General features: G+C 40.0%; 1 protein-coding gene across 23 annotated transcripts in view; it reads right to left on the bottom strand.

Moving 5' to 3' along the window:
- Positions 1–23,236, bottom strand: part of MYT1L (myelin transcription factor 1 like) — a 525,010-nt gene that overhangs the window by 266,772 nt on the left and 235,002 nt on the right. For all 23 annotated transcript variants that reach the window (XR_007774015.1, XM_050950633.1, XM_050950632.1 and 20 more), the window contains 3 exons: positions 12,531–12,585; positions 12,315–12,348; positions 11,952–12,014 (listed from right to left, as the gene is read on the bottom strand). Coding sequence is in view for 22 of the 23 variants with exons in the window: in XM_050950633.1 (XP_050806590.1) it covers positions 11,952–12,014; positions 12,315–12,348; positions 12,531–12,585 (152 nt within the window). In the remaining variant the exon portion in view is untranslated. The remainder of the gene's footprint in view (positions 1–11,951; positions 12,015–12,314; positions 12,349–12,530; positions 12,586–23,236) is intronic.

The following is a 23,236-nucleotide window of genomic DNA, read 5'->3' on the forward strand; positions in this document are numbered from 1 at the left end:
ATTAATGACAGGTCCTCCTAGAAGGAATCATAGCCAGCACTTCTATAATGAATGTTGGCCAGTGAGGACCAATTGCTACGTTAGAATACCATCTAATCACAGCACATATACCATAACAAGTAGTCATCTGCTAGTCTATCTTTGCTAGAACACATTTTTAATACAGGAGTAGGAAGGATGACCTAGTGCATAAGGCATCGAACTGGGATTCAGGAGACACAGGTTCAATTCTTTGCTCAGATACAGATTTCCTATGTGGTGGTGGGCACGTCATACCTGTACCTCAATTTCCCATATGTAAAATGAGGATAATGTTCCCTACCTGACAGAAGTGTTGTGAATATAAAATTAGTTATTGATTTTATGGGCATACCAGACCTGCACTGGTCCAGCTGGGGTTAACCCCACACTATGGGCAGAGGAGGCCAGGTCTTCATGCCCCTGCTGGACATGCTCCGGCTGGGACCCAGGTATAAAAGAGAGCAACTTAGCTCAGTCAGGGCTGACTGTTGAAGAGGGAGGATGCCAAATCTTCAGCCTAGGAGCCACCAAATCTCCAGACTGCGGAAGTCAAATGTGCTGAGACTCAGGCAAACACCAGGACAATGGAAGGCACTCAAGAGTGGTCAAGGCTGCCAGGAGCCACCCAAACTGAGGAACCTTGAGATACTGGGGATGCCCAGACCACCACACGAGCAGATGGGTTAGAAAGTGGCCCAGAGGGACAGCCTATAGGGCCAGACACTGTCAGCATGTTACGGTGGGATCCCTACTAACACAGTGGTGGAACTTTCCACCACAGTTAGGGCCCTGGGCTGGGACCCAGTGGAGTAGGGTGGACCTGGGTCCCCCTACATCAGTGGTGGGCAACCTGTCAGGGTAATCCATTGGCGGACTGTGAGACAGTTTGTTTATGTTGACTGTCTGCAGGCACAGCTGCCCGCAGCTCGTAGTTGCCGCGGTTCGCCATTCCCGGCCAATGGGATTTGCCCACCAGTGCCCTATGTCCTGCTGCCAACACCACATCAGGGTGGCAGCTTCCTGACCTTAGGCTGTATGCCAGAATGAGAATGTTAGACTGTAGACTACTTGGTGCTCCGTCGTGCCTGAGGCCCTAGACTGATTGGTGCTCTGTCCTACCTGAAAACCCAGGGTCTCCAGACTGGCTCTGGCCATTAGGCTACACTCCCCTGAGACTAAAGTGGTATGAGAAAACGGGACTATAACAGCCCTTGCCCTACCTCTAAAGTGGGATGGGGCATTAGAGGATTGGGCCAAAAGAAACCTGATGAGGTTCAACAAGGGCAAGTGCAGAGTCCTGCACTTAGGACGGAAGAATCCCATTCACTGTTACAGACTAGGGATTGAATGGTTAGGAAGCATTTCTGCAGAAAAGGACCTAGGGATTACAGTGGACGAGAAGCTGGGTATGAGTCGCCAGTGTGCCCTTGTTGCCAAGTAGGCTAACGTCATTTTGGGCTGTATAAGCAGGAGCACTGCCAGCAGATCGAGGGATGTGATCATTCCCCTCTATTTGGAATTGGTGAGGCCTCATCTGGAGTAGTGTGTCCAGTTTTGGGCCCCACACCACAAGAAGGATGTGAAAAATTGGAAAGAGTCCAGCGGAGGGCAATAAAAATGATTAGGAGGCTGGAGTACATGACTTATGAGGAGAGGCTGAGGGAACTGGGATTGTTTAGTCTGCAGAAGAGAAGAATGAGGGGGGATTTGATAGCTGCTTTCAACTACCTGAAATGGGGCTTCAAAGAGGATAGATCTAGACTGTTCTCAGTGGTACCAGGTGACAGAACAAGGAGTAATGGTTTCAAGTTGCAGTGGGGGAGGTTTAGGTTGGATATTAGGAAAAACTTTTTCACTAGGAGGGTGGTGAAGCACTGGAATGGGTTATCTAGGGAGGTTGTGGAATCTCCTTCCTTAGAGGTTTTTAAAGTCGGGCATGACAAAGCCCTGGCTGGGATGATTTAGTTGAGAATTGGTCCGCTTTAAGCAGGGGGTTGGACTAGATGACCTCCTGAGGTCCCTTCCAACCCTGATATTCTATGATTCTATACCAGCCTTGTGACACCTAGATAAATAGATAATTTTGGATTTCCTTCACATGATACTGTAATTGGCCAGATGGAGAAACTACATTAGTTTCCTGCTTGCTGAACTAATCCTGCACCCCAGCCAATGAGTATTTTAAGTACATTTACTTATAGTATTAAAAACTGTGTCAATACCTGAAGACCTGCAACTAGCAACAGCTCTAGAAACAAACTAATGAGAATTATTATTTAGTATTTGTATTACTGTAGCACCTAGGATCCTAGTCATAGACAAGGACCCTATGGTGCTAGATATTGTACAAACACAGAACAAAAAGTCCCTGTCCCAAAGAGCTTAAAATCTAAACAATGACTGGTGTTAACATTTGAGGATAATCATATCCTATACTGGCAAAATATGCTTTACAATATTACAAAATATATTATCCAGTACTGATTTAGGACTTTGGTCCTTCAAACACACATGACTAACTTCAGTCACAATAGTACTGCCACAAACTACTGTAATGTATCATTTGCAATACTGCACAACACAGTTGTCCAGTACAGTATGAGAGGGAAAAGGTCAGGTAGGCAACTAGGTCAGGTAGGCAGAATCAGGTAGGCAACTAGGAGACTAACTAACCCAATCTGACTACTCATCTGGCTAAAGTTACTCAGTTGCTTACAGGATTGTGCCCTTAAGTTGGGCCAAATCACCACAAGCTGCATATCCACTTGGCATTTGGTTTTGTACTGTGGATTTTTTTTATTATTGTCATTGAAGATGACTCTAAAGCAACCAACCTCCCACTGTCCTGAGCTGACACTGCTAGAAGCAGCACTTCGTATCAGCTACTAATAAGAAGTGATGTCTGTGGAAGGGCTGTCTCAATTTATTGAAGAACTTCAATAAAAGGTTTTTAAAGAAACATCATACTGGGTTTTTAAAAAACAAACAAACTATTCTTTATCCTATTATTCCTCACAACCTTGTTTTTGCTCCTCTAATTCTTTCCCTTTTCCCTTCTCCTCTCTTTCTTTTCTCCCTGTACCCACCTATGGGCTTTTGTCTAGTAGTGTGGTCTAGTAGCTAGATTGGGGGGACTGAAAGTCAGGTATCCTGGGCTCTGTTCTCAGCTCAGATATGATAGAGGTGTCAGATACCATAGAGATCAGCATGGGATAAAGATATAACAACAATGCTCTTAATTTCCTGTTTTCCCTGCTATTTTCATTGCTCACATTTCTGCCAGTACGCCCTTCACTAAGAAGGGAACTAGGATTACAACTGGCTGTGGGAATGAATTAAGGGAATGTAGAGCACCACTGATTCATGAGAATACAGTATCATCCATGGATAAAAACTTCTTTCAAGATATTCACCTTCTTTGTTGCCCAGAATGCTCTTTGGAAAGAGTATATATGCAGCAATTTGGTTAAACATGTAGTGCATATGGCTGTTTATTACTAACTTTACACAACACCAATATCCATAACAAAGTTGTTATTAAAATGCACAGCATTAAACAGCGAGGTGTCAAATATTCCTAGCTTATTAAACCTCAGTAATTATAATAAGGCTTTTAGCATAAAGAAGAGACATAGGACTTGTCTACATTTACTGGGAGATCAAAGAGTGGTGATTGATGCATCGGGGGTCAATTTAGGGGGTCTAGTGAAGACCCGCTAAATTGACTGCAGATTGCTCTCCTGTTGACTCCTGTCCACCAGATCGCAGATCGCTCTCCTGTCCACTGGATCTAGAAGAGTAGGAGGAGTCGACGAGAGACAGTCTCCAGTCAACATCGCGTAGTGAGGACCCCTCCGAAAGTAGATCTAAGCTATGTCAATTTGAATTATGCTATTCATATAACTCAAATTGCATAGCTTAGATCAATTTTCCCCTATAATGTAGGCAAGGCATTAGTAGTAGTTCTGTATATCCAAAGTAGGAAAAATACAGTCGGTTCTAAATATAAATTCAACCATCTTTATAAATAATTTGAATTCTGCCTAATCTGCCAGATAGAGGGACTGATACACAGCCCAGTGGAGTTAATGAACAGACTTCCATTGACTTCAGTAGGCATTGGTTCAGACCCTTAGTTATTTATGTACAAGTAGGTAAATACTAGAGACAAAGTTGCAAGTAAAGTATATAATAATAATTTCCTGTACAGTGTTTGTTATCCATACATATCAGGACACTTTCTAAAGGAGAATAAATATAATTATTTCCCTAATATAACAGGGAAACTGAGGCACAGAGAGATTGAAATGGCTTGCCCAACCTGTAAGAATCACCTCTGCAGCACTTTTTCTCTGCCAATTGAGAAGTAGAAACCATAAATTTACCCTCAAACCATCTATTTCTAGATAAGGGCACATTATGCGTTCACCCAAGCTACCAGACCAGCCATTCTAATTTCCTGTAGCTAGAAGACGTGCAGCGGCCTTTTGGGGAAGATATCACCCCAGTATTACCATATGTTCTTTCTTTTATTCCCTGTCCTTACTGTCCTCTCAGTCCTGATTTATTTAGTGGCTGACAGCAACACCTCCACACAGACCTTTCCACAGCAGACACTGTGGCTGCAAGTGAAGTGCTGAATGAGAAATATGCCCAGCACCTGCCATCTGAAAGAAAATGAGCATATCATCTCGACAACACACATTGTACCAGCCCAGAGACTTGCTGCAGATCCCACTCCCAAATCTGCTGTTTGTTGTCACTGCACAGATGGGTCAGCACCCTCTGATAGCTGTCTTTGAATTTTCTCTCCTTTATTAGGCTACTACTTCTGGCACATCAAGATTCTGAAACTTGCTGCCACTGAAATTGCTATTCCCAACCCAGATGGTGGTGGGAGGAATTGAACTGTGGTTCCTTTGTGCAGAAAGCCCTAGACAATAGCCACCAGCATGCAGAACCACACACCAACTTCTGGTGTATATTTTGTTGCTGTTTCAGACCCAAGTCTGGACCTTTTTAATCATTAATCAACAATTCAGAGAAAGTGTATATTGCTGAATCCAAACAGCAGCCAATACAGACCTCTAATACATTATGGATTCCCTGTCAGTACATTTATTTATTGTTTGCAGTGTTCCTTCAGAAATCCCTATGCTCTTTCGCTTACAACTGAAAATTAGCTGAAGAAAATATTAAACTGGATTTAACAAAGCAGTGTGTCTATGCTTATTAAAATATGTTTAAAAATACCTGAATAATGAATTACATGCTATATAAAATATTTTTAAAGTATAATTCTTGTCATTTACCACTACTTTAACAAAATATTTAGCAACTATATCACTAAATAAAATAGAAAGGCATTTTTTATGTAGTGTTAATGTACAGTTTTTCCTTAGGAAAACATCTGGTTGTTCATTTTATTATTGTGATAGTATAATAAAAGTTGGCTATAAGTTAGAGTGAAATGAAGATACATGTGTCTTTACTTCCAGTATTCACCAGGATTTTTCACTGTGGCATAAAAATAAGAAAAACCTCACTCTTCTGTGCTAAGGCTTTTATACTTTACACAAATGCATCAATGGACCTCGATTTCTGCACACTGTGCAACCATGCTCTGCTATCAAATTAATGTTAAAATATGTATGTCCTGACTTCTGATTTATGATATCATTGACAAATAGTAAAAAGGACAGGCATGCCATAAAGTTTATGGATGGAGTGATGGCACATACAATGATGTCTCATAAAGAATAAAGGAGGGGGAGTTATTTATTCTTGTGGATTCAAGAACTAAAATACAGATAGATGGCTGCGTGCACAGAATTTTTCATAAATATCCCACAGTGCACCCTGTTGTACAGCCGCCATACATTAATTAGAGCATTCAGCAGACACTGCAATGTGTTACACTCACCCAAGTGAATCTTCATTTTTCACATGCAGGGCCTTACTAATTAAAATCAGATTTGCAATTAAATGTGGAAAATTGTGTTAAACTTTCATGCATGGTTTAGAAAAAAATGTATTTATTTTTAGGGTATTTTATTTTGATGCAAATGAATTTTCCATCAAAGTGAAACCAGTAAAAGGAGGTATGAGGATTCTCTTTTTTTGTATTATAGATGCGCCTCTCAGTTGCAAGTTGCAATGCTTCACTATCTCTCTGCCAGTACTTGGCCCTGTTCCAATGCTTTTAGTGAGTGCTATCTGTCAAGGCATGAATAATACAGCCCCTAGGCTGTCGGCAGAATCCAAATGAGGCATACATCAGGAAGCAAGCACTCGACTTTAGCTCCAGAACATGCTCCTGTGAAGACAGGCAATTATTCACCCACGGCTGCAGCCATGGCAATCAAACTGGTGGGTGAAAAGGTATATGAAATGAAAAAATTTGAATAAGAAATATGGCACAACAAGCCAGAGAAAATTCAATAATTTTCTAATAGAGAGATATTTGAGTCTTTTAATTTTCAAGTTTGGAGTTTGAATTATTTTTCTCAGTCTGTTCTAAAATGGGCAGGACTAAAACAGAATATATAATGCCAAAATAATAATAGTGTGATTTTTTTTAATCAAGACAGCATAGCTTATTGTAAAGTATGTGCATTTTTTAACAACAAATCTTCTGTTTTAAAGAACAGATCTCATCCTTCAAAAATTAAAATGATCACAACATGTCTATCTGTACAATTGCATAGATGCAAAGGACCAGAGACAGTACAGAGAGACAGTAAACAGAGGTTAATATCAAGTAACACTTTGGCGGGTAGTCACAAAGCAAAATACTTTTATAAAGTTGGTGATGAGTCATATATTATAGATCCAAACTTTATTTGTGTGTCCTCTCCCCACTTCTATGATACTTGTTTGCTTCTGAAAAAGCCTGCCTTAATGTTACATGGAAAAAATGGGGGGGAAAGCCCTATACTTCCAACATGAACTTAACAAAGAACACATGGGATTCTTGTCTGGATGTAACGTTTGGGTTTGTTCTGTTTATTTCAGCCACATTCTACTTCCTCAGCGATCAAACTGCAACAAGCTGTTAGGGATCCATCAATATTTCCATTTTAAATCTGAAGGATTTATGATTCAGCCTTAAAAATTCATTCTGCATTGAAATTTAATTTGCATGGTCTTAGACTAGGAATTTTTTTCCCTCTTACCAATTTCCCATACAACAGTTTCAGCTGTTTTCAGTTATACATATAAAAAAATTACTGCTCCATCAGTTTAAAATTGTTTTCTGCTCATATTTGTTAAAAATGGTTTTCATTTTGAAGCATTTGGTATTTGGCAAGTGATTAGTCCATAATAGAACCTAATTGCTTGTGTTATTCAAGGAGGAAGGAGTGGGGGAATTAAACAACCATGTTATGGAGGTTTTAAAAATAGGTCCTGGTCGGACTCAGTATTTTTTTTAATGGAATCTAGTTAGAATTTTATGATGTGTCTAAATACATATTTACATGATAGACCATATCCATCTTTGGCATAAATCATGTGCATTTTAATACAAAATTCTAAATGCATAGCAACACAGTAGACTTTAATACTTCCAAAGTTGCCTTTACATCTACTGGGGAAGTAACAGTGGCCATAGTTTGCTCTCAGTTACACAGGTAATGCGCCTGCATAACGAAGGGAAGAATTTGAACTCATGCCTTTTAATTTATTGTTGTATATATAAGAGCTGGATCCTTCTGCCATTAAAATCAGTGCTAAAACTCCCATTTATCTTAATTGAAGCAGGATCAAACCCAGGGATGTCTTCAAGTATTTAGCTAACAAAAACACATGAGATACTTTACCAGTGTGAGTAGTCCCATTATATTCAGTTTGACTACTCACAAGCAAAAGCACTTGCAGAATCAGGACCCATAACCACTCCTTGAAGTGACTATTATATCAACAAATAATTCATAATTTTTCAAAGTATCTAATTACCATGCATGGTTAAACAACAGTCTATAGTGGATCTGAGGGATATCTAGTAAATACTTGCCAAGAAAGCAATCCAGGTAGTATGAACTAGTGGATAGTTTCTGGACTGGGACTCAGAGGACTTGGGTTTTATTCCTAGCTCTGCTAGTGACTTGCTGTGTGACCCTGGGCAAGTCACTTCAACTCTCTATGCCAGGGTGGCCAAACCTACTGACCTTCTGAGTCGCATATGACAATCTTCAGAAGTTCAAAAGTCGGAGCACAGCTGCCGGGGCTAAGGGCTTCTGCCCTGCAGGAGGCACCTGCTGGGACTTGGCGCTTCATCCCCATTGCTGCTAAAGCCTCAACCCCCAGCAGGTATGGCTCATGGGGCTGAAGTCCTGAGACCCGGCCTCCTTGCTGGGCAGGAGCCCCTACCCCGGGGTCGGGGGTGGCTTCACGAGCTGCACTTTAACAGTAAAAGAGCCGCATGCAGCTTGCGAGCCACAGTCGGCCACCCCTGCTCTATGCTCCTGTTTCCCCTCCCACTTATTGTCTGTCTTGTCATTCTGTAGTGCTTGATACTGCAAAGGTTATTCACTTTATGCACTGTGAGTAAAATCAGTGGCTTCAATGATATGTAGAGTTAACCATATGCATAAGTCTTTGCAGTACCAGGGTCTCAAACTGTAAACTCTACAAGGTAGGAACTTCCTCTTATTATGTTGTATTCCTGTCACAACAGGACAAGTCTTGGTTGGGGTTTCTAGCTGCCACTCTTACATAAATAATAACAAATATGGGTAAATTTTGCTCTAAGTTACACATGTACAACTTCTTCACAGTCAGTCATGCTGGATGTGTGTAATTTCAGAGCAGACTTTGGCCCAGTGAATCAAAAACCAGACATATTTGCATGAATCAGCACAAACAACTGCTACCATTTGTTCGGTCAATGTCAAAATTGGCCCCAATCCTGCAATTTGATTCAGGCAGGGGAATCCCTATGACTGAACCAATCCTCATTCACTCACATAGATATAAGGATCCACCAGTGATGACACAATTGCAGGATAGAAGCCTATATTTATAGATATTGGGGTTACTTTTTATTATTATTAAAAGAAAATCAGGGAGATAAAACATCTTGAGGGATTTAAACCCAGAAAAGCTAAAACTACAAACACTGCTTTCCCTTCCACCTTGCTATGTTCCCACCAAAATAATGAAGTGTCAGTCCAAAGATTTGTATGTATTTACTTTGTGGGTTTAAATTAAATATATCAGAGTGATAGGCACCGTGTGAAGCTGGATAAAATTATGTCACAGTTTGTTAAGAAAAAAGGTCAGAAATCCCAAAGAATTCAAGAGATCCCAGGAAGGAAAAGAAATTTAAAAAATGCTGGAAAACTGTTAATTTCCTAGCACGAACAAACACCATTCATTCATAATAATGAGCTGGTCTGCTATTGTGAATGGAAAGGTCATAACCTTATTAAATTCTATTCTGTAAGGCTAAATTGAGTTATGTTTCAGTGTAAATATACAAACCTCTTGAACACATGGAATTTTTAGACTTTTTGATTTTCTTTTACATAATATGTTTATTTTCTTCCCCCACCCAGATAACAACCAAGATTTGGGGAGTGGGAAGGGTTGAAACAAGAAAAATATTTTAAATTTTATTTAAAATTGTTTATTGATAAGATTTGATACAATAATTGAAAACTGATCTTTTCTGAACCAGAAGCCGTGTTGTGAACCCCAACAAAAATGGTTCCTAATAAAAGTAATAGGAGATCTGCTAGCTGAATATAATCTGAGTAGTGGATTGACAGTCAAGGTGTTAAAAAAACTAAAAGAAAGAGAGAGAGACATTCTTTTGCAAATAGAAAAAGAGAGTTTTTGATATATTTCCAATTTTTCTGCTTTGTGAGTCCTCCCCAAAAATTTCCTTTAATTAGCAACTCTGAGATTCAGTCTGTTCATGTCTTGACACACCAGAATCATGTCAAGGAAGCAAAATCCAGAATTAATATTTCAAAACTGCACCTAATCTTATCCAACTTTACAGCTATTCCCTGTGCTTTCCATCTGAAAAAGGATTATCACACACACAAACACACACACACAGAGGTACAGTAATTCAAAGAAGAATGCTGTGACTGTTCAAACGAAATTTCACTTGGAAATGATTTTGTTAGTTTGATTTCAGGAAATATGTTTTTTGAAAACTGCATCCAAATCGCATGAAATGCAGAGAAGTGCACTCAGTTAATTTTTGTTTCATTTCCTGTGGAGGACATTATAACTTTATTTAATTGTTGACTATTCATAGAATTTCTGAAGACAAAAAATGGAGTTTGGTGCCATTCATTAATTACTATGAGACTTGAATTTATATGAAGAAAATGAACAATAGAAATGATACATTTTGAAACTGGAAGTTCTAAACAGTCCTAAGGAAAATGATTTTTAATATTTCTGCTAAATTATCCAAATCTCTGATATAACCACAAAAATGAAGCTGCCTTTACTTTTATGGAAGACAACATGATTAGAGTAAGAAATTTGAATATGCTAATAAAGAAAACCAAACTGGTTAACTTTTCCTTTAAAACAGCGTTCAAAAGAATTTTTTACATATTTATCACTTTTTATGGTCTTAATTTAAAAAATATATATTTGTGTAGCCTTATAGGTCTTTGAAAAGATACTAAGATAGTAGAGTAGATTTATACATCTACCTTACACCTCTGGTTCAAAAATGGAATTAGTTGTTATTTTAGTTTAATCCCTAGTGGATATATGTATTTGTTACAAAATATCCACTGAATTTGGCATGAAATGTTTATTCTTTAAATCACAATAGTTTCTTTATAATCTGACAACAATATTATTTACAAAAATTAATAATGAAAAAATACAAAAGTTTAGAACAATTTCATTCTAGATTAAATAACTTGTTACAGTTCAATAGAGAGAGGGCCAAAATGTCAGCCATTTTGTCTTCTACATTGGTTGTCATATGAAACAAGTTAAATAAAATGTACTCCATATATAAGAAAAAATGATTTATTCACAAGCTTATGTACTAACGGGTAAATTTTCAAAATGTCGTACAAGAAATACTTGAACAAACTGCATAAGAAACTAAAGTTGTTTCTCTGCATGTTCCACATGCTATTTTGAACATTTACACTGCAAATATAGAAATGTAAAGATTATATTCTAGAGGACTTTCAGACACAGGTATACATAATGCAATCCTGCCTTGATGTGTTATTAGCAATTAATAGCTAAACACATTCTCCTTCTGGAGATCTCTCCACTCACAGTTTAGGAGCTGAAGTAACAGTATTTATGACTATAGTATAATCATCTGAATTTCAAAGTCTCATTATTACGGATCTGTCCTAGACTTTGCCCTTTGAATCTAACCTCATCATTGAACTCTCTGTACTCAAAAGCTTATGTTTTCGTTCCAGTTATGAACTACATTAAATGATAGAAGTCACACTGGCACCAAAATGGCAATAAGGTCAAATTTTAATTTGCCACACATGAACTACAGAACTGCATACAAAAACTGAGAGAAGATGGGAAGCAGAAACAAGTGTTCTCAGCAAAACAATATTATAAATTTTGCAAGACATTCAAGGTTACCACCTACATGATTAGGATGCATATAGAATTGTGGTAAGTTTGCTAAGAGAGTTTGGGACTTGTCCTCATTTGGATTGTTTTAGTTTTTAATTTACATTGTGCTTAAGTGTGACAGAATTGTCAAATATTTTGAGCATCCTAACAAATGACATATATAAATGATAGAAATTAGCTGGAAAAAAGAAAGAGAAAAGAAAAAATGTATGAAATTGAGCGGCTTCTAGAATATCCAGTCCCTATTTTTTATCATTGGTTGAGTCATTAGCAAGGTCAAGTCAGATAACTTGTTTATCAAATCTCTTCACTATGGTAAAAAAAGTTACAGATATTACCTTCTATGTCTTGCATATTTGCCACTAACATGACCACTGCCATCACAACCAGGAGTAGGACAGCTGCAAAAAGGAAAGAATTAATTATATAGGTGCCAGTATGCTGCAGGAAGATTATACTAAAAGCAGGCAGTAGATATTACAGAGATGGAGGGCAACAAAGACAGAAAGAGACAAATCAAATAACTGAAGAGAAAAAAAAGAGGGGATGCTTTTTATTAGCAAGTCTCAGGGGAATTAATTTCATCAGTGCAGCAGGGCATGAGCAAACCACCAATGAACTTGAAAGTGCATTATACCCATTAAAAGGCATGAATTTTCTAAATTGCTAATGGGGATACATTTTACACTCAGAGCACTAACCTGAACAGCTCTTGTATGGCTGGTTCCACGGGAACTGCAGAGAGATGGAAAATATATAAAAATTTATCATCTATTACAAGTACCCTTCTTCTACAGAAAATTACCAAAAAGGTTGTGTAAAAGCAAGGGTCAGAATGAATCGTGCAAAGAGATTCTGGAGGATGAAGGTCACCCTGAGTGGGGGCCTTGAGTGATTTACTGAAGCAAGAGACGTACCTCGAACACCTTTGGAGCGTGTGCGATGGCGCTTCTCGTCTGCATCCACCTCCATCTGGGAATAGATTAGCAGGCAGTCAATGTTCTTATCCTGCATGCACAGACTATCAATGCACAGACTGATACAGTCTCTCACACAATTTATTGGCAATATTTTAATTCCATTTTATCCTGTAAGAGAAATTGTACTTTAGAAATGATTTTTTTAGAATCCCTATATTTATTTTAAAACAGAAATTGCATGGTGATTTTTGCTTTAATCAGTCTGCTTGCATGCCCTCTTTCATAATAGATTTCGTAAAACTGTAAGAGCAATAAATGTTCTCTATTTTTGAAAGGATTTTCTTGAGGAAACCCAGGTTACTTGGATATATTTTTTGCAACAAGGGCATAATAGATTTCTAATTAGTTTGAAACTAAGGTCAAGTAGCCCCATTTCATAGGTTGCCTTGTTACAGGTGGCTTTAGAGTGGATAAATAGTCAGGGAATGAGAGAAAGGAAAAGAGAATGAGGTGAGGACAAAGAGACATGATTGGGACAATGCAAGTAAGGTAATACCTTTCATTGGACCAACTTACGTTGGTGGAAGATACAAGCTTTTGAACTACACAGAGTTCTTCAGGTCTGTGAAGCTCAAAAGATTATATCTTCCACCAACAGAGGCTGGTTCAATAAAAGATACTACCTCACCACCATGTCTCTCTTATAACCTGGGACCAACATGGCTACAACATCGCAAACAACTATTTAATATGGATTTTGGTCTTTTCTTATGTATCCCATTGATTAGGTAAATATTATCATGTCTAAATAAAGTGCTTAATTACTGCATGTGACTATATCTGTCTCTTCATTTTATAAACAGGACTCCCATTGGGGTGACTAATTATGCAATAGTAAATATTCTGGTACTCTTATGGCTTCACTGGTCAGATATAGGGTTTTCCATCAGATCTGAGCTGGAAGCATAAACAGTGAGCTATATCAGTTTCAATATGCTTGTGTGGCTTCTCCTAATGCTTCTATGCTCCAAATAGCATCTGATCCAATATATCTGCATTGGTCCCAATGGGTCTTCAAAAGGGCACTCATTCCAGTCTAAGAGTCGTTTTAATCCTCTTGGTCACAAATATAGATCTTACTGGAATTTGTTGAAACAAAGGCCATAACAGGGAAAAATATATTCCATCCCTGAAGTGCAAAGTCTGGTGCAGCAGCCTCCTGAGATGCAGAGACACTGGGTACATAGACCCATGTAGGTCCACACATATAGGAGTGCTATTGTAAAGGTCACAAAGCAAAGCTTAGAAATCAGGGGCACTAAAGTAGATGCAGACAATCTCCAGGGGGTTTGTTTTCCAAAGACCACACACAAAAATGGTTGTCAGTTTATGGTAATACTTTTGGACTGACAGCTGGGATTGCTGGTCTCAACTGTTTTATGCAAAAGCACAAGGATTTGTACCCACAATCTTTTCACTAAGGCTCTGATATGACCAAAGAATACCTTTAAATGTGAAAACCTCAGAAACACGGAATCATACGATTTGCAATTAATCCTTTACACACAACAATAATAGCAGATTATTATTATTATTATTATTATTAATAATTTGTATTCCCATAACGCCAAGGAGTCCACTGTGCTAGGCACTGTACAGACACAGAACAAAAAGTCAGTCTCCACTCTGAAGAGCTTACAGACTAAACACAAAAGCTGAGTGAACAACGTGATGGTAGCGCCACAATTTTTCTGTGGGGGACGGCTTAGATAGGAAAGGATAATCTTAATGGAAAGCAAGAGGGAACACTGATTGTAAAGGCTGGGGGTGTGCAGGAAAGGAGAGAAGAAGAGACTATGAGGGATTGGGAAGGGAGAGGGTTAGATCGAAAAGCCAACCAGCACAGGGCAAAGGAAGTCCTGTCAAAACTGTAGAAAGTTCTCCAAAAGACCTCTGCTTTGGCTGCTTCTGCCCCTACCGGATGGAGTCTCTGGCTGGGGCCTGGTCCACACTACGCTGTTAAACCGATTTTAACAGCGTTAAATCGATTTAATGCTGCACCCGTCCACACTACACTGCTCTTTATATCGATTTAAAGGGCTCTTTAAATCGATTTCTGTACTCCTACAAAACGAGAGGAGTAACGCTAAAATCGATATTACTATATCGATTTAGGGTTAGTGTGGATGCAAATCGACATTATTGGCCTCATTCTTTTACAGTAGCTACCCACAGTGCACCGTTCCAGAAATCGACGCTAGCCTCGGACCACGGACGCACACCATCGAATTAATGTGCCTAGTGTGGATGCACACAATCGACTTTATAATATCTGTTTTATAAAATCGGTTTAAGCTAATTCGAATTTATCCTGTAGTGTAGACGTACCCTGGATGGCTCCTCTCTGCAGCTTTCTCCGAAGCCCACATGGCAGGAGCAGAGGAGACACCACCTGGGACCCAATGTCTCTAGAGTTAGGGGAGTCACCACTGCACAGTTCTGAGTCCAGAAGGGCTGCATGGGGGAGGTGGTCCAGTTGTTCTCCATTTCCCGCCTCCTGCCTGCCAGTGCAACAATCCTGCTTTGGCTGCTTCTGTCCCTACAGGCTTGAGTGTCTGGCTGAGATGAGGGCAATCAGCACATGACAGTGGGCTAGGTCTCCCCCTCCTGTGCTAAAACCCACAGGAAGTAACTCAGGGCAGGAAAACTCAGTGAGGATCCTTTCATGGAGCTCCCCACAATCATTTTACCTGCAGGGAGGGGACTGCTCCTGCACCGAGTAGGATCTGGAGCCCACCCAGAAACTGGGATCTGTGGAAGGGAAGTGCCATCCGCACAGAGGCTCTGTACCTCACCTGGTTGGCTCCTCAGGTCCCAGGTAGTGTGGTTCAATACCTCCTCCTAGGAAAGACCCTTTAAATTTAGGGACTTATTCTGCAGCAAAGCATCAAAATTAGGAATTCAGCCCTAAGCTTTGGACTCTCTGTAGGACTGGAGAGAAGACAATGTGCATTCACCCAACCCTCCAGCCCCTGTTCAGCCTCTCTGAGGTCCTGGGAAAGGCAAGATAGTGCTGCAAAGGCAGCTGAACTCCATTTCATACAGGAGACATCAGAACTGTGTGTGTGTCATTCATTTATTGATTTGGTGACATAATCCCTCCCCAGCATCTGGCCCTGCATGATGAGTTAAAGGGGGATAGTGATCATCAGCTATGTTGCTAACACCTTTGGGAGAAAACTCACTTAATTCTAAGTCCATCCTTGACAGGATGATTTCTGGCCCCATTTTTGATAAACGTGGCATGCGTATCACTGGAGAGAAAACAGCCGTCTTTGTGACTGTTCCGTGTAATCTAGATACCACCTTTTCCATGCCATAGCATGGAACAGCCAAAAATTTGGCATATCACAAAAATCCATCACATGTGCCACATTCTTTTCACTTCACTGACAAGAAAACAACATACTGCAAAGGCCCAGAAGTGGAATTACCTGACTAGCAGCCTATGTGTGGTAACGTTTGGAAAACATTATCTGGCATAATCAACCGTGGAATAATCTGTTGAATCAGCTGTTATGATCTTAGCCTGATAATACAGATATAAATGTGCTTCATGTAGTGGTAATCCCAGTTAAGATGATATTCTGTGTAAATTCAGGTGCAGGACAAGGAAGAGGTTGGTTAGCTCATCTTTGCCAACCAAATTAGCTACCTTGATTCAAGAAACTCATGTGTATCTCTAACCCCAGACACAACTGCATATATATCTAACCACACTGAAGAGGAGAACCACAAATTTGGAAAATTGTCCATAGGTGAGGTCCACAATACTCAGATCCAACGAGGACTTGAAATGAGATCCAATTACTTGCTCATGAATCCACAGTTCTCCGAAAGGAAGATTTTACTTAAAGGCCCAAATTGTGATCCCACCCCAGTGCAGGAACCTAAGGTCTGATGATGCAGGAACTGGTGCAGGGGGAGAAGGCAGACTGAGTTATAGAGTGCCCACACAACCATGTTCAACTGTCCTATGTAGGGGTATGTAACAGTTGTAGGTGCTGTTACAGCAAGTGAGCAGTCACAGAAGTAATGTACCTGCCTTCCTAGCCATATATGGCTTTGGGGGCAGAATTCAGTTCTTCTTGGAGAATCCCTAAGCAATGCCCATTTCCTCAGGTTTTGTAAGAGATAGAAGGAAAGGATTTTGGCCTTAATGAGCAGGAAGGAGTTCATCTCAGGAGCCCTACTTTCTACACAACATTTACATTCCATGACATGTACTTACATTTTCATGGAACATTGGGCCACCTTCTCTGGAGAAAGGATTATGGCTTGGCTGACAGATCAGCTAGAACAGTTAGGAGTAAAGCTGGGTAGGAAATGGTTTTCCAGTCCCATGAAAAGTTTTGAGATTTCAAATTTTTTCCCATTTTGAACTGGGATGAACCCCATAGTCTTTCAACATTTCTATCAGAATAGCCAAATAGCCTAGTGATTAGGCCACTCACCTGGGGTGTGGGAGATAGTGATGGGGCAGCTGCCTCTCACTGGTAGAAAAGGGGTTAAAGTCAGCCCTAGGAGGCTGCACCAGAGGCAGCCAATCAGAGAAGGGCTGAAGGGAGTAGCCAATCAAGGCGAAGCAGGCCCATACAAAAAAGCAATTGCAGGGCAGAGGAAGGCAATTCTCTGCTGGGAACCCAGGGAGGAAGGACTGTGTCTCTGGAGGACTAAGAGAACTGCTAGCACCCTGGACAGAACAGTGCTGCTAGCCAGAACTGGGGAGCAGGAGACAGCTCCTGGCTCGCTGCTGGGGTTTGCAGGCTGAGGCCATGTTGCAAGGACAAAGACGATGGTGGAGCCACAAGGTAAGTGCCCAGACAATTGGCTGCAGTAGCCACTAAGAGAAGTGGCTGAAGAGCGGACTGAAGTTCCCCCGAAAGTGGTGGGAGCACTGTGTGTGGCATGGCCGAACGGCTGTGTTGCTGAAGAGGATGCCACAGTCCTTGGAGAGATGTGTGTCTTAGAGCAGGAGTGATGGTGGCGAGACACCACTCGAGGAGGGTGCACCACCATGCAGAGCTAATTCCCAAGGCAACCTGCAGGAGGTGCCAGAGTGGTGAGTCACATTCCTTCACAGCCCCTGGTTTAAATCAGGCAGGGGCTGTGACCTGGACTTGGACCTGGGACTCCTTCATCCCATGGCAGAGCCATACTCACTAGGCAATTGGGTATTCTGAGGTCTCTTTGTCACTATCAACTTCACATTTTCTGACAAAAAAAAGTTTCAGCAAAAATTCCTGACCTGCTTTAATCAGGAGAACTTTAAACTACCATCTAGAGGGGAAGATAATAAGGGGCCCAGTACAATACATATGCTCACACAGAATCTTGGTAGCTTGAATGTAAATAATCCAGGATGTAAAAAGAAAGTCTTCTATTCCCTATTTACCAATGTTAGAAGCATGAGAAATTAGAAATGCTCATTAACAAAAAGAAATTGACTATTACTGATATTACTGAAACCTGGTTAGCTGCATGGAATGTTAAAATCGCTGGATACACTGTATTTAGGGAAGATAGAGTAGGCAGAAGTGGACGCAGGTAGCACACTATGTCAAAGACACCATTACCTGCTTTAGAGTTATTGATAATTCAGAAGACATGATCTAAAATGCTTATGGATCAATGTTCTTTCTGAGAAATCACAGGACAAAGTACTGGTGGGTATCTGTTATAGACAACCAAATCAACAAGTATACAGGATGAACAGCTCCTAAAACATCTATCTCTAATGTGCAGAAAGGAAAATTGCATTACCACAAGGGATTTCTATCAGTGAAATAACCTTGGAGTTTCTAAAAATTATAGATGATGACTTTCCAAAACAAAAGGTACTGGAACCAACTTAGAGAAATTCTATATTAGATCTCATTCTCACGGATACAGATGATTTGATCATTGAACTGAAAATTGATGGTCTCCTAGATACAAGTGATTGTGACCTAATTTCATTTATGTGCGAACAGAATGTAGTCCCAGCCAACTATACATATACTTGGTACTTTAAAAGGGCTAATTTCCTAAAGCTGAAAAAAATCATGAGCAAAACTGAGTGGGAGGAAACATCTAAATATAAAACTGTGAATGAAGATTGGGAGTTGTTTAAGAATAATTTATTAGCTGGCCCCCTCAAAACAAACAAACAAACACCTATCCCACCCACATATTCCACAGTCATGTGAGAAGACTTCTTTGGTTTAAAAAAAAATCTTGGTTAAGAGGGGAGTGATATATATTAAATATATAACTAATAAAAAACATGGAAGTTGATAATGAGTACAGATCAGTGATTGGAAATTAAGACAATTGATAAGGGAACTTAAACATACCAATGGAAAATGTGCAGCTAGTAGGATTAAGGCTAATAAGATGGAACTCTTTAACTATATCAGGAACAAATGAAATCCATCTGATATTTTAAAAAAAGATAGTAAAATTATCAGTCATGATGCAGAAAAGACAGAAATATTCAATAACTATTTCTGTTCTGCATTTGTCAAGAAGCAGGATGATATATTCATATTTTAAAGTGATAAGAAAATACTTTCTATTCTATCAGTAACCAGGGAGATTATAAAACAGGAACTTTTAAAGTTAAACATTTTAAAATCTGTAGTACCGGATAACTTGCATCCAATAATGTTAGGAGAATTGGCCAAGGAGCTCTTTGAATGATTAATGTTGATTTATAACAAATCCAAGAATACTGGGAGTTTCCAGAGCACTGGGGAAAAGCTAATTTTGTTACAATTTTGAAAAGGTAAATGAGTGACTTGCATAACTACAGGCCAATTAGCCTGTCATCGATCCTGGGCAAAATTGTGAATGGGTTGATATGACGCAATTAGTAAAACTTTAAAGGATGGCAGCATAATTAATGCCAATCACCAACATAATTTTACGGAAAATAGGTTTTGTCAAACAACTTTAGTATAGGTTTTGATGAGATTTCAAGTTTGGTTGATAAAGGTGACTATGTGGACATTCTGGTAAAGAATTTGTCTTGTACATCATTCTGATAATAAAATTAGCACTATACACAACTAGTACATCCCAGGCTGGTCAATGAATAGTTCTTTAAAAATAATTTAATGTAAGTAATTGTAAATGGAAAATCATGATCCTATGGGGTTGTTTCTAGTGGGATCACACAGGAATCCGTTCTCAGTGCAATGCTATTCACAGAAAAAATAAAATCGTTGCTGGTGAAATCTGCAGATGACAAAAATTGGTGAAAAGATAAACAATGCTATGGATAGCTCAGTTATACAGACTGATCTGGATCATTTGGTAAAGTTGGCTCATTTGAACATGTCAGTTTCAAGGACCAACATCTAGCAGCAGAGTAAAGTTCCGTCTTGGTCACTATCTTGTTTCTGACAGTGGTCAAAGTTTCAAAAATATATAATGAACACTTGGTAATCATGCTACACTGTACATTGGAACAGATGTTTCTTCATCTTCCAAACTGATTATCAAACTATGCCCTGAAGCTTGAGAATTGATAGACAAACACTGCTTTTTTTTACTCCAGCTACTGTAACTGTATATGATATACATATGAAATATCTATTTTCAATGTACTAAACTATTTACTTCAATAATTCATATCCCACAGCAGCTAGTTCCACAGATCAATTCTATATATTTAATGAAATGTACTACACTTAAAATTGTTAAATGGGTTACAGTGACTACATGATATTTTCCAATTCCCAAACCCAAAGTGATCTCTCAGCTGAACAGAGGGGAAGATCGATGGGTGCTGAATCTCCCGGACACCAAAAAAAGGGAGATTCTGAGAAACTGCTGCACAGCAGGTGATGGGACTGTGAATGAGAACAAGGAAGAGAATCCTTATCTGGTAGGTCCTGAACAAGTGGAACCTGACCTCTAGGGAAAGATTTAAAAAAATGAGTATGTTTAGTCTTGAAAAAAGAAGACTGAGAGGGGACTTGATAACAGTCTTCAGATATGTTATGGAGAGTTATAAAGAGGATAGTGATCAGTTATTCTCCATGTCCACTTAAGGTAGGACAAGAAGTGATTGGCTTAATCTGGAGCAAGGAAAATTTAGGTTAGATATTTGGAAAAAACAATTAACTATAAGGATAGTTGAGTACTGAAATAGGTTACCAAGGGAGGTTGTGGAATTCCCATCCATAGAGGTTCTTAATAACGGGTTAGACACATACCTGTCAGGGATGGTCTAGATCAGTGATTCTCAACTTATTTAATCAGGCCTCCCTTCTTTGTGTTTGTAGTCATTTATGCCCCTGCCCCCACATGCAGGTACATATGCCATCATCCAGCTCTGAAGGCAGAGCAGAGAGCAGCATCTGCTGGCTGGGCACCCAGGTCTGAATGCAGTGCTGCACCATCAGAGGCACAGAAGAAGGGTGGCAATGTGACAGCAGACTTAGTGCCCCATTGTCACCCTTACTTCTGTGCTGCTGCTACTGCCAGTCCAGTGCTGACAGCCAGAGACCTGCTGCCTGCAGGTGAAAGATTGGGAGCGGGAAAGGAGGACAGCCTAAGTCTGGGCTGCCTCCTGGTGAGGGATTGGGGGGAAGGGAAGTCTGAGCGGTGAGCTCCAGCTATCCCCTTTAACCCTGCCTCCCAAGGCTGACAGCCAGAGCTCCCTGGGGAGGTCTGTCCCATAGTTTGAGAACCACTGTTCTAGATAATATTTAGTCCTGCCTCAATGCAGGGGACTGGGCTAGATGACCTATCAAAGTCTCTCCCAGTCCTACATTTTTATGATTCGATGATTCAGTGATACACACTACACACTGGACATTTTCTGTTTAAACAGAAAAACTATACAACCCTGTAAAAGACATTTAATGTAATTCAATCTGCTACCGACTCAATTATGGGAGCTACAAGGTAAGAAACTGGATTTAAAAACTGGCGAACAGGTACATTCAAATAGCTTGAGGAAGAGGTGGCTTGGGGAAGGGGAAGGGAAGGTGGGTGTAGCACTGAATAGGTGGAGCAGAAATTATGTCCACAAAGGATGTAATGCCTCCAAAGGGCTGGGAGGAGTGTGCTCAGTATCTCCCTGTGAGTCTTTGAGTTATGTAGCACTTTCAGTGGCACTAGCAAACTTTCCCTCCCCTCTCCCACCTTGTGATCAGGGTGTATAAACAGCTGGGCAATGGATATCTCCTGCACAGAGGCACTTGGGAGAGAAGGGTCCTCTGTGCAGCCTCTGCTTCCCAAACCCAGGTGCACCCTTTGTATGGACAGCTGAGGTTTAACTCAAAGACTTCATAGTCCCTTTATCAAGTAAAACAAGACAATTTTATAAAATAATTAACAGGACAGTTTTTCCCCAGGAAAACTCCAGCGTATAATCAAGGCATCTTTATAACAGAGATCCACAGGGAGTTTTGCAAGGATAAACAATTTCAATTCCAGTGCATATTTTACAAAAGGATAGAACAAGCACAGGATTAGAATGTCTGTAGAAAGTAAGTTACTCCTCTCCCCTATTCTCCCTGTGATGTGCATACAGAACTTTTATTAACATCAGGGAGAGCCCTGGCTGCTGAGGAGACTATGCCTTTAGGACTTGCTCTCTAATTTTGGGCAAAATCCACTCCCTCCTCTATTATAAGGGGCATTTGAAGGTGAAGAGGGCAGTTTAAGGGAACGTAGACTTCAGTCAAATCTGGCAAGTCCTAGAAGGATATGATGAGCACAGTTTAGGAGATATCCTCTGCCTTCTGCTGATCTTACAGGTAACCCCTCCCTGTGGAAAAAGTGAGGTTCACTGGCTTTTCAGAGGAGTGGCTCCATAAGGTATTGTCCATCAATGGCTCCATGGACTTTAGAGCAGAAATTGTTGTGAAACTTCATGCTGCTCATTTTAGCATTCACTATATATATCTTCTACATCTGCCAATGTGATGGAGGAAAACGCAGTGTGCAGGATCGGTCAAGGAGCCAATAGTAATATGTTTTTTCAGGGATCCATACCATGAGAGGTAGTAAATATAAATAAAAGCATAAGTTGGAGCACACCTTGCTACTTCAAAGGGGTGTATACTGTCCAACTTAAAACACATGTGGACCTCAGCAGCAATTACATACAAAAGTCCATGGCACTCATTATCAAAATATCAACTCCAAAAGATCAACACAGACCTGCACCTGACCTTAGGCATAAGGATGAGAAAAAGCATGCAACTAAAACAGGAAGTGTCAAGCCTTGGTGGCAATTTGCTAACATGTCCCAAAACGAAATACATACAATCATGGATTTGTCTCAGATGATAAAAGTTTAATTTTCTAATTCTGAATTTGAACCCTAACAACTTTTTCAATCCTACCAGTGAACAGGAAAACAAATAATTCAATTCATTGCAAGCCTTAATGCATCCATGGAGATTACAGCAGAGAGTTAGCCTAAAAAGTACTTTCAAAATCACAGATAGGCAGCAGAAAATTTGAACTTCTGAGAACAAAGTCAATGGAGCTGACTGGCATCCAAATGAGGAAATCAGAATGGATTTTGGGCCTTTCTTATTGTTATGGTTTATTTTAAGCTGAAGTGCCAACCTGGTTTGTCTAACATTAACCAAATCTGAGTAGAAGGGGTATCATACTATGGGTGAACAGCAGGGCTGGCC

The sequence above is a fragment of the Gopherus flavomarginatus genome, chromosome 4, assembly GCF_025201925.1.
Source record: "Gopherus flavomarginatus isolate rGopFla2 chromosome 4, rGopFla2.mat.asm, whole genome shotgun sequence".
In the NCBI taxonomy this organism is placed as follows: domain Eukaryota; kingdom Metazoa; phylum Chordata; order Testudines; family Testudinidae; genus Gopherus; species Gopherus flavomarginatus.